This window comes from Salvelinus fontinalis, unplaced genomic scaffold (genome assembly GCF_029448725.1).
Source record: "Salvelinus fontinalis isolate EN_2023a unplaced genomic scaffold, ASM2944872v1 scaffold_1060, whole genome shotgun sequence".
NCBI lineage: Eukaryota > Metazoa > Chordata > Actinopteri > Salmoniformes > Salmonidae > Salvelinus > Salvelinus fontinalis.
In genome coordinates, this window is record NW_026601269.1 from 17,501 (window position 1) to 30,809 (window position 13,309).

At 44.1% G+C, this 13,309-nt stretch overlaps 1 protein-coding gene across 1 annotated transcript in view; it reads right to left on the reverse strand.

Moving 5' to 3' along the window:
• Nucleotides 1-13,309, reverse strand: part of LOC129848551 (cilia- and flagella-associated protein 47-like) — a gene marked incomplete at its 3' end in the record, with an annotated part of 35,247 nt that overhangs the window by 7,664 nt on the left and 14,274 nt on the right. Inside the window, exons 12-22 of the mRNA XM_055915716.1 lie at nt 12,714-12,915; nt 12,133-12,229; nt 11,773-11,992; nt 11,216-11,460; nt 9,367-9,497; nt 9,164-9,286; nt 8,940-9,071; nt 7,901-7,978; nt 1,803-1,950; nt 1,142-1,227; nt 131-320 (exon numbers count right to left, since the gene is read on the reverse strand). Of these exons, the coding sequence (XP_055771691.1) occupies nt 131-320; nt 1,142-1,227; nt 1,803-1,950; nt 7,901-7,978; nt 8,940-9,071; nt 9,164-9,286; nt 9,367-9,497; nt 11,216-11,460; nt 11,773-11,992; nt 12,133-12,229; nt 12,714-12,915 (1,652 nt within the window). The remainder of the gene's footprint in view (nt 1-130; nt 321-1,141; nt 1,228-1,802; nt 1,951-7,900; nt 7,979-8,939; nt 9,072-9,163; nt 9,287-9,366; nt 9,498-11,215; nt 11,461-11,772; nt 11,993-12,132; nt 12,230-12,713; nt 12,916-13,309) is intronic.

A 13,309-nucleotide genomic window follows, 5' to 3' on the forward strand; every position in this document is an offset into this window, starting at 1 on the left:
CAAGAAATGTTTAAATAAATATATATATCTTAAGTATAGTGCAGGGACAGAACAGCTCAGTCCATCTGTTCAGGCCAATGGTTCAGGCAGACTACTGACACTTTCTGACCCGTATCTCCACTCCTCTTACCTGTGGCCTGCACCCTGCGTGACAGCGTCTCCATGGCGATGGGCAGCGGGCGCGGGGTGACGATGTGTTGGTCCCTGGAAGAGGAGGACTTGGGGACGAAGCTGGGAGGGGCGGGGGAGGAGGAAGAGGAGGAGGGAGGCATGCCCACACCGTTGACCGTCACAGGCAGGTTGAAGTCATACGCTGCCACCTGCAGGACAAACACAGGAACTACCGACTGATAGAGATGGGATGGGGTTTGGGTCAGTTCAGTTTGGTGTAATGGTGAGGTTAGGATCATGAGTTTGGTGGGGAGAGATTATCCTTGATGTCTCTGTGTTCAGGGAAAATATGTCTATTATAAACACAGATATAGGTGGAGTACTGTGGAAGGTGATTAATAAACACAGATGTAGGTGGAGTACTGTGGAAGGTGATTAATAAACACAGATGTAGGTGGAGTACTGTGGAAGGTGATTAATAAACACAGATGTAGGTGGAGTACTGTGGAAGGTGATTAATAAACACAGATGTAGGTGGAGTACTGTGGAAGGTGATTAATAAACACAGATGTAGGTGGAGTACTGTGGAAGGTGATTAATAAACACAGATATAGGTGGAGTACTGTGGAAGGTGATTAATAAACACAGATGTAGGTGGAGTACTGTGGAAGGTGATTAATAAACACAGATGTAGGTGGAGTACTGTGGAAGGTGATTAATAAACACAGATGTAGGTGGAGTACTGTGGAAGGTGATTAATAAACACAGATGTAGGTGGAGTACTGTGTTGGTGATTAATAAACACAGATGTAGGTGGAGTACTGTGGAGGTGCTGATGTGTTGGTGATTAATAAACACAGATGTAGGTGGAGTACTGTGGAAGGTGATTAATAAACACAGATGTAGGTGGAGTACTGTGGAAGGTGATTAATAAACACAGATATAGGTGGAGTACTGTGGAAGGTGATTAATAGGTGAAAATGAGTATAGATGAGGGATAATGAAAAGAGAGGGAGGACGGAGCCCTTACTTGTTTAGGGGAGAACACCAGGCAACACTGGGCAGTCTGCTGCCCCTGTAAATCCATCACAAACACGTCTGGCTCCTGGCTCGTACCTGTAACACACCAACACCTGGCTCTCAATACTAGGCCTCCAGCTTAGTCACAAATACTACCGAAGGTGGCTCCCCTTCTCGTTCGGGTGGCGCTCGGCGCTCGTCGTCGCCGGTCTACTAGCTGCCACCGATCCCTTTTTCCTTTTCGTTTATGTCTGTCTAATTGTTTTCACCTGTTCCTTTCTGGGGTTTTGGGAGGTGTACTATTTAGTTTCGTTTCGCCCGCTAGTGTTTGTGCGGGCTTATTGGTTGTCATTGTACGTCGGAGGTGGATTATTGATTTGGGGTTTTCGCTGTCCAGTTTATTTAACAGTGGTCTTTGGGTTGTGTTTGCGCCTGTGTTTTGGCGTCACCCCTTTTGTACCTGTTCCTGTTGACTGTGGACATTAAAGCGTTTGTTCCCGTGAAACTTCTGCTCTCTGCGCCTGACTCTACACCCATCATTCTCCTGAAGTTACAAGTTTAGTAATCCATACATCTAAATTGAACTAGGCTGACAGTTTGTGACAGTCTATCTTCTCAGAGCATTTCAGTCACAGTCAATTAATCTATCAATCAATCAATCAAATATATACCTGCAGAGTGTGGAGGGAAGTGGATGGTGAAGTCAGTGTGTTCTGACAGGTCAAACTGGACCCGGGCCAGGGCAGAGGAACGGTTCCTCAGGGAGAACGGAACGCCATGACTGGAACCAGAATACACCCCGTGGAACAGGAAGGATTTCTGAGAGGAGGAGGAGGATAACTAAGATGAAGAGATGTTTCTGAGAGGAGGAGGAGGATAACTAAGATGAAGAGATGTTTTTGAGAGGAGGAGGAGGAGGATAACTAAGATGAAGAGATGTTTCTGAGAGGAGGAGGAGGATAACTAAGATGAAGAGATGTTTCTGAGAGGAGGAGGAGGATAACTAAGATGAAGAGATGTTTCTGAGAGGAGGAGGAGGATAACTAAAATGAAGAGATGTTTCTGAGAGGAGGAGGAGGATAACTAAGATGAAGAGATGTTTCTGAGAGGAGGAGGAGGATAACTAAGATGAAGAGATGTTTCTGAGAGGAGGAGGAGGAGGATAACTAAGATGAAGAGATGTTTCTGAGAGGAGGAGGAGGATAACTAAGATGAAGAGATGTTTCTGAGAGGAGGAGGAGGATAACTAAGATGAAGAGATGTTTCTGAGAGGAGGAGGAGGATAACTAAAATGAAGAGATGTTTCTGAGAGGAGGAGGATAACTAGGATGAAGAGATGTTTCTGAGAGGAGGAGGAGGATAACTAAGATGAAGAGATGTTTCTGAGAGGAGGAGGAGGAGGATAACTAAGATGAAGAGATGTTTCTGAGAGGAGGAGGAGGATAACTAAGATGAAGAGATGTTTCTGAGAGGAGGAGGAGGAGGATAACTAAGATGAAGAGATGTTTCTGAGAGGAGGAGGAGGATAACTAAGATGAAGAGATGTTTCTGAGAGGAGGAGGAGGAGGATAACTAAGATGAAGAGATGTTTCTGAGAGGAGGAGGAGGAGGATAACTAAGATGAAGAGATGTTTCTGAGAGGAGGAGGAGGAGGAGGATAACTAAGATGAAGAGATGTTTCTGAGAGGAGGAGGAGGATAACTAAGATGAAGAGATGTTTCTGAGAGGAGGAGGAGGAGGAGGAGGATAACTAAGATGGAGAGATGTTTCTGAGAGGAGGAGGAGGATAACTAAGATGAAGAGATGTTTCTGAGAGGAGGAAGAGGATAACTAAGATGAAGAGATGTTTCTGAGAGGAGGAGGAGGATAACTAAGATGACGAGATGTTTCTGAGAGGAGGAGGAGGAGGATAACTAAGATGAAGAGATGTTTCTGAGAGGAGGAGGAGGAGGATAACTAAGATGAAGAGATGTTTCTGAGAGGAGGAGGAGGATAACTAAGATGAAGAGATGTTTCTGAGAGGAGGAGGAGGATAACTAAGATGAAGAGATGTTTCTGAGAGGAGGAGGAGGAGGATAACTAAGATGAAGAGATGTTTCTGAGAGGAGGAGGAGGATAACTAAGATGAAGAGATGTTTCTGAGAGGAGGAGGAGGATAACTAAGATGAAGAGATGTTTCTGAGAGGAGGAGGAGGAGGAGGAGGAGGATAACTAAGATGGAGAGATGTTTCTGAGAGGAGGAGGAGGATAACTAAGATGAAGAGATGTTTCTGAGAGGAGGAAGAGGATAACTAAGATGAAGAGATGTTTCTGAGAGGAGGAGGAGGATAACTAAGATGACGAGATGTTTCTGAGAGGAGGAGGAGGAGGATAACTAAGATGAAGAGATGTTTCTGAGAGGAGGAGGAGGAGGAGGATAACTAAGATGAAGAGATGTTTCTGAGAGGAGGAGGAGGATAACTAAGATGAAGAGATGTTTCTGAGAGGAGGAGGAGGATAACTAAGATGAAGAGATGTTTCTGAGAGGAGGAGGAGGAGTATAACTAAGATGAAGAGATGTTTCTGAGAGGAGGAGGATAACTAAGATGAAGAGATGTTTCTGAGAGGAGGAGGAGGATAACTAAGATGAAGAGATGTTTCTGAGAGGAGGAGGAGGATAACTAAAATGAAGAGATGTTTCTGAGAGGAGGAGGATAACTAGGATGAAGAGATGTTTCTGAGGAGGAGGAGGAGGATAACTAAGATGAAGAGATGTTTCTGAGAGGAGGAGGAGGAGGATAACTAAGATGAAGAGATGTTTCTGAGAGGAGGAGGAGGATAACTAAGATGAAGAGATGTTTCTGAGAGGAGGAGGAGGAGGAGGATAACTAAGATGAAGAGATGTTTCTGAGAGGAGGAGGAGGATAACTAAGATGAAGAGATGTTTCTGAGAGGAGGAGGAGGAGGATAACTAAGATGAAGAGATGTTTCTGAGAGGAGGAGGAGGAGGATAACTAAGATGAAGAGATGTTTCTGAGAGGAGGAGGAGGAGGAGGAGGATAACTAAGATGAAGAGATGTTTCTGAGAGGAGGAGGAGGATAACTAAGATGAAGAGATGTTTCTGAGAGGAGGAGGAGGAGGAGGAGGAGGATAACTAAGATGGAGAGATGTTTCTGAGAGGAGGAGGAGGATAACTAAGATGAAGAGATGTTTCTGAGAGGAGGAAGAGGATAACTAAGATGAAGAGATGTTTCTGAGAGGAGGAGGAGGATAACTAAGATGACGAGATGTTTCTGAGAAGAGGAGGAGGAGGATAACTAAGATGAAGAGATGTTTCTGAGAGGAGGAGGAGGAGGATAACTAAGATGAAGAGATGTTTCTGAGAGGAGGAGGAGGATAACTAAGATGAAGAGATGTTTCTGAGAGGAGGAGGAGGATAACTAAGATGAAGAGATGTTTCTGAGAGGAGGAGGAGGAGGATAACTAAGATGAAGAGATGTTTCTGAGAGGAGGAGGAGGATAACTAAGATGAAGAGATGTTTCTGAGAGGAGGAGGAGGATAACTAAGATGAAGAGATGTTTCTGAGAGGAGGAGGAGGATAACTAAAATGAAGAGATGTTTCTGAGAGGAGGAGGAGGAGGATAACTAAGATGAAGAGATGTTTCTGAGAAAAGGAGGAGGAGGAGGAGGATAACTAAGATGGAGAGATGTTTCTGAGAGGAGGAATATTTAAGGAGTCTGAATATTTTACAGACCGAGTTGAATGTTTTGCTTTCTGACTGTTGCAAAAAAAAGAGCCTTCAGAAAATGAACAGCTCTGCTCTGCTCTCTGAAAATGAAAAGCTCTGCTTTGCTCTCTGAAAATGAACAGCTCTGCTCTGCTCTCTGAAAATGAACAGCTCTGCTCTCTGAAAATGAACAGCTCTGCTCTGCTCTCTGAAAATGAACAGCTCTGCTCTGCTCTCTGAAAATGAACAGCTCTGCTCTGCTCTCTGAAAATGAACAGCTCTGCTCTCTGAAAATGAACAGCTCTGCTCTCTGAAAATGAACAGCTCTGCTCTCTGAAAATGAACAGCTCTGCTCTCTGAAAATGAACAGCTCAGCTCTGCTCTCAGAAAATGAACAGCTCTGCTCTCTGAAAATGAACAGCTCTGCTCTCTGAAAATGAAAGAATGAAAAGGGAGAATCCAGTTAAAGGAGAGGGAGGATCCAGTTGCATCCAGCTGTAAGTGTGGCCTGCCCTCTGCAAAGCCTGTGTGCCCAGCAGCTCATTCTACAGAGCCCAGCTACGGGCTGAGACAGACACTCCAAAGGAAAACATGTCAATTCAGATTTTTTTTTTAAGAACTCCCCATTTCAAAAAGGATAATGGACTACTCACACACAAAAAGTTGTCTATTTTTGTGTGTGAACCACCTGCTCATTTCAAGGCAGTGAACACCACCACATTCATCTTGTTCTGTTGGAAACCGTGTTTCCATTCATTTCAAAACAGGAAGCAGCAGACTTTGTTGTTATGATGAATTGGTATGGATTGTTTGTTTTCTACAACTCAGCAGAAAAGGACTAGACTGCTGTAGTGTGCTCCTGACAGAGCATATTCAGGACACGCTGTTATGCTCTGCTGTTCTGTGTGTTTCGCACACACACACACGCACGCACGCACGCACGCACGCACGCACACACACACACACACACACACACAGACACACACACACAGACACACACACACACACACACACACACACACACACACACACACACACACACACACACACACACACACACACACACACACACACACACACACACAGGCAAGAAAAAGTATGTGAACACTGGAATTACTTGGATTTCTGAATAAATTGGTCATCAACTTTTATCTGATCTTCATCTGAGTCACAACAACAGACAACATAGTGTGCTTAAACTAATAACGCACCAATTATTGTATTTTTCTTGTCTATATTGAATACATAATTTAAATATTCACAGTGTAGGTTGGAAAAAGTATGTGAACCCCTAGGCTAATGACTTCTCCAAAAGATAATTGGAGTCAGGAGTCAGTTAACCTGAAGTCCAATCAATGAGACAAGATTGGAGATGTTGGTTAGAGCTGCCCTGCCCTATAAAAACACTCACAACATTTGAGTTTGCTATTCACAAGAAGCATTGCCTGATGGGAACCATGTCTCGAACAAGAGAGATCTCAGAAGACCTAATTGTTGACTTGCACAAAGATGGAAAGAGTTACAAAAGTATCTCTAAAAGCCTTGATGTTCATAAGACAAATTGTCTATAAGTGGAGAAAGTTCAGCACTGTTGCTACTCTCCCCAGGAGTGGCTGTCCTGCAAAGATGACTGCAAGAGCACAGCGCAGAATGCTCAATGAGGTTAAGAAGAATCCTAGAGTGTCAGCTAAAGACTTACAGAAATGTCTGGAACATGCTAACATCTCTGTTGACGATTGTACGATACGTAAAGCACTAAACAAGAATGGTGTTCATGGAAGGACACCACGGAAGAAGCCACTGCTGTCCGAAAAAAACATTGCAGCACATCTGAAGTTTGCAAAAGTGCACCTGGATGTTCCACAGCGCTACTGGCTAAATATTCTGTGGACAGATGAAACTACAGTTGAGTTGTTTGGAAGGAACACACAAGACTGTTTGGAGAGAAAAAAGGCACATTGTTTGTGTGTTATTAGTTTAAGCACACTAGTCTGTTGTTGTGACTTAGATGAAGATCAGATCAAATTTTATGACAAATGTATGCAGAAATCCAGGTATTTCCAAAGGGTTCACATACTTTTTCTTGCCACTGTACATACACACACACATACACACACACACACACACACATACACACACACACACACACACACACACACACACACACACACACACACACACACACACACACACACACACACACACACACACACACACACACATACACACACACACACATACACACACACACATACACACACACACACACACACATACACGCACACACACACATACATACACACACATACATGCACCACAGGAGGTTGGTGACACCTTAATTGGGGAGGACAGGTTCGTGGTAATGACTGGAGCGGAATAGGTGGAATGGTATCAAATACATCAAACACATGGTTTCCATGGTTTCCAGGTGTTGATTCCATTCTATTCACTCTGTTCCAGACATTATTATGAGCCAATCTACCCTCAGCCTCCACTGATATGCACACAAGTCCACATTCACACATACATATGAACTCACCACGCTGATGTTTACCAGGGGGGTCGACATATGAACTCACCACATTGATGTCCACCGGGGGGGCTCGACATATGAACTCACCACATTGATGTTTACCGGGGGGGTCGACATATGAACTCACCACATTGATGTTTACCGGGGGGGTCGACATATGAACTCACCACATTGATGTTTACCGGGGGGGTCGACATATGAACTCACCACGCTGATGTTTACCAGGGGGGTCGACATATGAACTCACCACATTGATGTTTACCGGGGGGGTCGACATATGAACTCACCACATTGATGTTTACCGGGGGGGTCGACATATGAACTCACCACATTGATGTTTACCGGGGGGGTCGACATATGAACTCACCACGTTGATGTCCACCGGGGGGGTCGACATATGAACTCACCACGTTGATGTTTACCGGGGGGGTCGACATATGAACTCACCACGTTGATGTTTACCGGGGGGGTCGACATATGAACTCACCACGTTGATGTTTACCGGGGGGGTCGACATATGAACTCACCACGTTGATGTCCACCAGTGGGGGCTCGACCGACCCGCCCACTCTCAGCTCCAGAGATTTCATGTTCCTTAGAGCTATCTGCAACACACACACCTCGTTAGACAAGCTCATCCATCATGACTATCTAGGTTTCTGAAATAATGACAGGTAAGACTAGAGGTTATTTAGGTTTCTGAAATAATGACAGATGAGACTAGAGGTTATTTGATATACAGATACAGATCTTAAAACACTGAAGCTAATCTACTGTAGGTCTACATTGTCTTTCCACATGTTTGAGGCTGTATGACGTGTTGTGTGTTTGTACAGACTATATGATATGTTGTGTGTTTGTACAGACTATATGATATGTTGTGTGTTTGTAGAGACTTTATGATATGTTGTGTGTTTGTAGAGACTATATGATATGTTGTGTGTTTGTACAGACTGTATGATATGTTGTGTGTTTGTAGAGACTTTATGATATGTTGTGTGTTTGTAGAGACTGTATGATATGTTGTGTGTTTGTAGAGACTTTATGATATGTTGTGTGTTTGTAGAGACTGTATGATGTGTTGTGTGTTTGTAGAGACTTTATGATATGTTGTGTGTTTGTAGAGACTGTATGATATGTTGTGTGTTTGTAGAGACTTTATGATATGTTGTGTGTTTGTAGAGACTGTATGATGTGTTGTGTGTTTCTAGAGACTTCATGATATGTTGTGTGTTTGTACAGACTTTATGATATGTTGTGTGTTTGTACAGACTTTATGATATGTTGTGTGTTTGTAGAGACTGTATGATATGTTGTGTGGTTGTAGAGACTTTATGATATGTTGTGTGTTTGTAGAGACTTTATGATATGTTGTGTGTTTGTAGAGACTTTATGATATGTTGTGTGTTTGTAGAGACTGTATGATATGTTGTGTGTTTGTAGAGACTTTATGATATGTTGTGTGTTTGTAGAGACTTTATGATATGTTGTGTGTTTGTAGAGACTGTATGATATGTTGTGTGTTTGTAGAGACTGTATGATATGTTGTGTGTCTGTTTCCTTCACCTCCACTCTGGTGTCAAACTTCATGACAGCTCCGGGGTTGAGGTGCACCTGGACTTCTGCCTGCCCCCCCACAGGAACCACACCCTCGGTGGGGGTCAACACCATGCCAGGCAGGGGGTACACGTCTAACACCTGATACCCACACACACACACACACACGCTATACCTCTATAAAACACACACACAAATATAAATGGAACGAAGACACGGTGTGGAGTGTGTACCTGGAAGTAGGCATGGTTGTGTCCTGTGTTGTGTAGCGTTGCGGTCCTGACGGAGGAGAAGATGAGAGGTACTGATCCAAACACCAGATGTTTCTCAGCCAGCTGCACACTGGATGAACCAAGCTGGAGGGAGGGGAATGGGATCTCTCTCTACATTAACAATCACAGGAACCTCAACTACAGAAACACACAGACACACACACCTTGGCCACACATCGTAGCTGTGCAGTGTTTCCCTGGTGAACACACAGGTCAAACTGTCCCTCCAGAGGAGAGCAGAAAGAGGGATGCCACATCACCTCACAGTCTAACTCCCTGTACGCCTCCACAGTACCTGGCAGAGAGAAGAGGAGGGAGGGAGGGAGGGAGGGAGGGAGGGAGGGAGGGAGGGAGGGACAGGGAGAGAGTTGGAGGAAGAGAGAGAGATACTAGAGACACGTACATCCCCACACAGAACATATAGAGACTAGACTACAGTACATATAGAAGACTAGACTACAGAACATGTAGAAGACTAGACTACAGTACATCACCATACATAACATATAGAAGACGAGACTATAGTACATTACCATACAGAACATATAGAAGACTAGACTACAGTACATATAGGAGACTAGACTACAGTACATATAGAAGACTAGAGTACAGAACATATAGAAGACTAGACTACAGTACATATAGGAGACTAGACTACAGTACATATAGGAGACTAGACTACAGAACATATAGAAGACTAGATTACAGTACATCACCATACATAACATATAGAAGACTAGACTACAGTACATTACCATACAGAACATATAGAAGACTAGACTACAGTACATATAGGAGACTAGACTACAGTACATATAGAAGACTAGACTACAGAACATATAGAAGACTAGACTACAGTACATCACCATACATAACATATAGAAGACTAGACTACAGTACATCACCATACAGAACATATAGAAGACTAGACTAAAGCACATTACCATACAGAACATATAGAAGACTAGACTACAGTAGATATAGAAGACTAGACTACAGTACATCACCATACAGAACATATAGAAGACTAGACTACAGTACACCACCATACAGTACATATAGAAGACTAGACTACAGTACATGTAGGAGACTAGACTACAGTACATATAGAAGACTAGACTACAGTACATATAGGAGACTAGACTACAGTACATCACCATACAGAACGTATAGAAGACTAGACTACAGTACATATAGAAGACTAGACTACAGTACATATAGAAGACTAGACCACAGTACATATAGAAGACTAGACTACAGTACATATAGAAGATTAGACTACAGTACATATAGAAGACTAGACTACAGTACATATAGAAGACTAGACTACAGTACATATAGGAGACTAGACTACAGTACATATAGAAGACTAGACTACAGTATATATAGAAGACTAGACTACAGTACATATAAGAGACTAGACTACAGTACATCACCATACAGAACATATAGAAGACTAGACTACAGTACATATAGGAGACTAGACTACAGTACATATAGAAGACTAGACTACAGTACATATAGGAGACTAGACTACAGTACATCACCATACATAACATATAGAAGACTAGACTACAGTACATCACCATACAGAACATATAGAAGACTAGACTACAGTACATATAGGAGACTAGACTACAGTACATATAGGAGACTAGAGTACAGAACATATAGAAGACTAGACTACAGTACATCACCATACAGAACATATAGAAGACTAGACTACAGTACATTACCATACAGAACATATAGAAGACTAGACTACAGTACATATAGGAGACTAGACTACAGTACATATAGAAGACTAGACTACAGAACATATAGAAGACTAGACTACAGTACATTACCATACAGAACATATAGAAGACTAGACTACAGTACATATAGGAGACTAGACTACAGTACATATAGAAGACTAGACTACAGAACATATAGAAGACTAGACTACAGTACATATAGAAGACTAGACTACAGTAGTGTGTAGTTTTGATAAGGCCCAGAGCAGCAGCCTACCTGTGGCTGGGCGTATGGAGAAGGCCATGCCCGTCTCTGTGATGATGGGTCTCCAGGTGAAGTCAGCCTGGTGGTTCCTGGGGTTGACCAGGGTCACAGTACCCCTGTAGCCCGACTGGGCCAGGTAGCTGGGGGAAGGGGACAGAACCACCTGGCTCTGGGACAGCTGGAGGACCACAGGGACCAGCTGGGACTGAACCAGGACATGGCTCCGGTGATGACTGTTCACTGTGTAGGAGATTGACCTGGGAGAGGGAGATGGAATCTACCAGTCAATTGTCAGCCAGTCAGTCAGTCAGTTAATCAATCAATAAGAATTGGCCTCGAATTGGTTTGTCAATTATCAATTTAGGAAACCTCTATATATAAAGAGAGCGAGAGCGAGAGCGAGAGAGACAGACAGACAGAGAGAGAGAGAGAGAGAGCGAGAGACAGACAGACAGAGAGAGAGAGAGAGAGAGAGAGAGAGAGAGAGAGAGAGAGAGAGAGAGAGAGAGAGAGAGAGAGAGAGAGAGACAGAGACAGACAACCAGCCACACACACACACAGTGACTAACTTGTGGAACTTTCCCAGCTTGGTGCTCTCTAAGACGAGGGGCAGGGTGGCCCTGGACAGGGGGGGCAGGACGTGGGACAGGGGGCTGGAGCGCTGCAGCTCAGGACAGCAGTCTAACTCCAGCTGCACCCACACATACACCTGCAGGTTGTTCACCAGGTCCAGGTTCCTCACACACACTGAGGCCACACACACCTCACCAAAATCTATTGAGGACGGGCCTGGAGGGGGAGGAGGGGAAACCAAACTCTGATTCACATCTTTAAAATGCTAATTCTGTGAATATTCTCTTCATCAGCCATGGTAGGGACAAGAGGGCCTAAGATTCCTAATGCAAACAATGACTGCATGCGTTTCTCACTTATGACAACTTGGTGGAGCTGCTGAACTGTCAGGGTGCGGCTGCAGTCTGCCACCTCCTGGTTGGTGGAGGGTAGTGCATTGATGCCCTCTGTCACCTGGACAACAGAGGGTCAAAGTGTCAGAGGAATTCCATACAGTCAGGCAGGAAACACCAGATATAGAATGATAGAGACAGAGGAATTCCATACTGTCAGGCAGGAAACACCAGATATAGAATGATAGAGACAGAGGAATTCCATACAGTCAGGCAGGAAACACCAGATATAGAATGATAGAGACAGAGGAATTCCATACTGTCAGGCAGGAAACACCAGATATAGAATGATAGAGACAGAGGAATTCCATACAGTCAGGCAGGAAACACCAGATATAGAATGATAGAGAGAGGAATTCCATACAGTCAGGCAGGAAACATCAGATATAGAATGATAGAGACAGAGGAATTCCATACAGTCAGGCAGGAATCACCAGATATAGAATGATAAAGTGGGGGGATTGCATCGGCTAAAACAGGTAACTGTAGACTTTAGAGGACCCATGCAAAAGTGTTTACCAGAGACTTTAAACACTCTGCTTTACCTGCCATACCTGTCTGAATCTGGACCTGGTCTCCATGGCAGCCAGCATACAGGTGGTCAATAGCTGGCTATGTCCCTGGTCGACGCTCCGCCCCTCCTGGCTGTGATTGGACTCCAGGTCCCTCAGAGAGAGCTGGGGGGTGAGGAGTCCAGCGGCAGGCCGGAGCCCAATGTCTATGTCATCCTCCACCTCACCATGCAGCCTGAGCATACATGGAAAACATTGTCAGATACCGCCTTGTTGTCAGCCTACAGCACATATTGAGGGGATTTGATTAAACTGGCCAGGTTGCACTGGGGTATGGCCCGTCACGTGACTGGGCGAAGCGGGTGATGGAGGCGCGCTCTGCTCAAATGGAACAGTAATCTGCACCGCCCGGTCACATTATCAACAAGTCAGCATGAGGCATCGTTCAGAAACATCTCTTCTTCATCAAATACAGTATATGTTTCAACTTTCAAACTAGTTTTCATTGGGAAGGCAGACAAAGCCTTTTTATCAAAAGAGAAGAGTAGAGTGCCAGATGAATCAGATCCCCTCATAGGAAGACTTTTTAGAAGGGGAGTGGCTAGGACCTAGCTTTGGAAAGGGGGGAG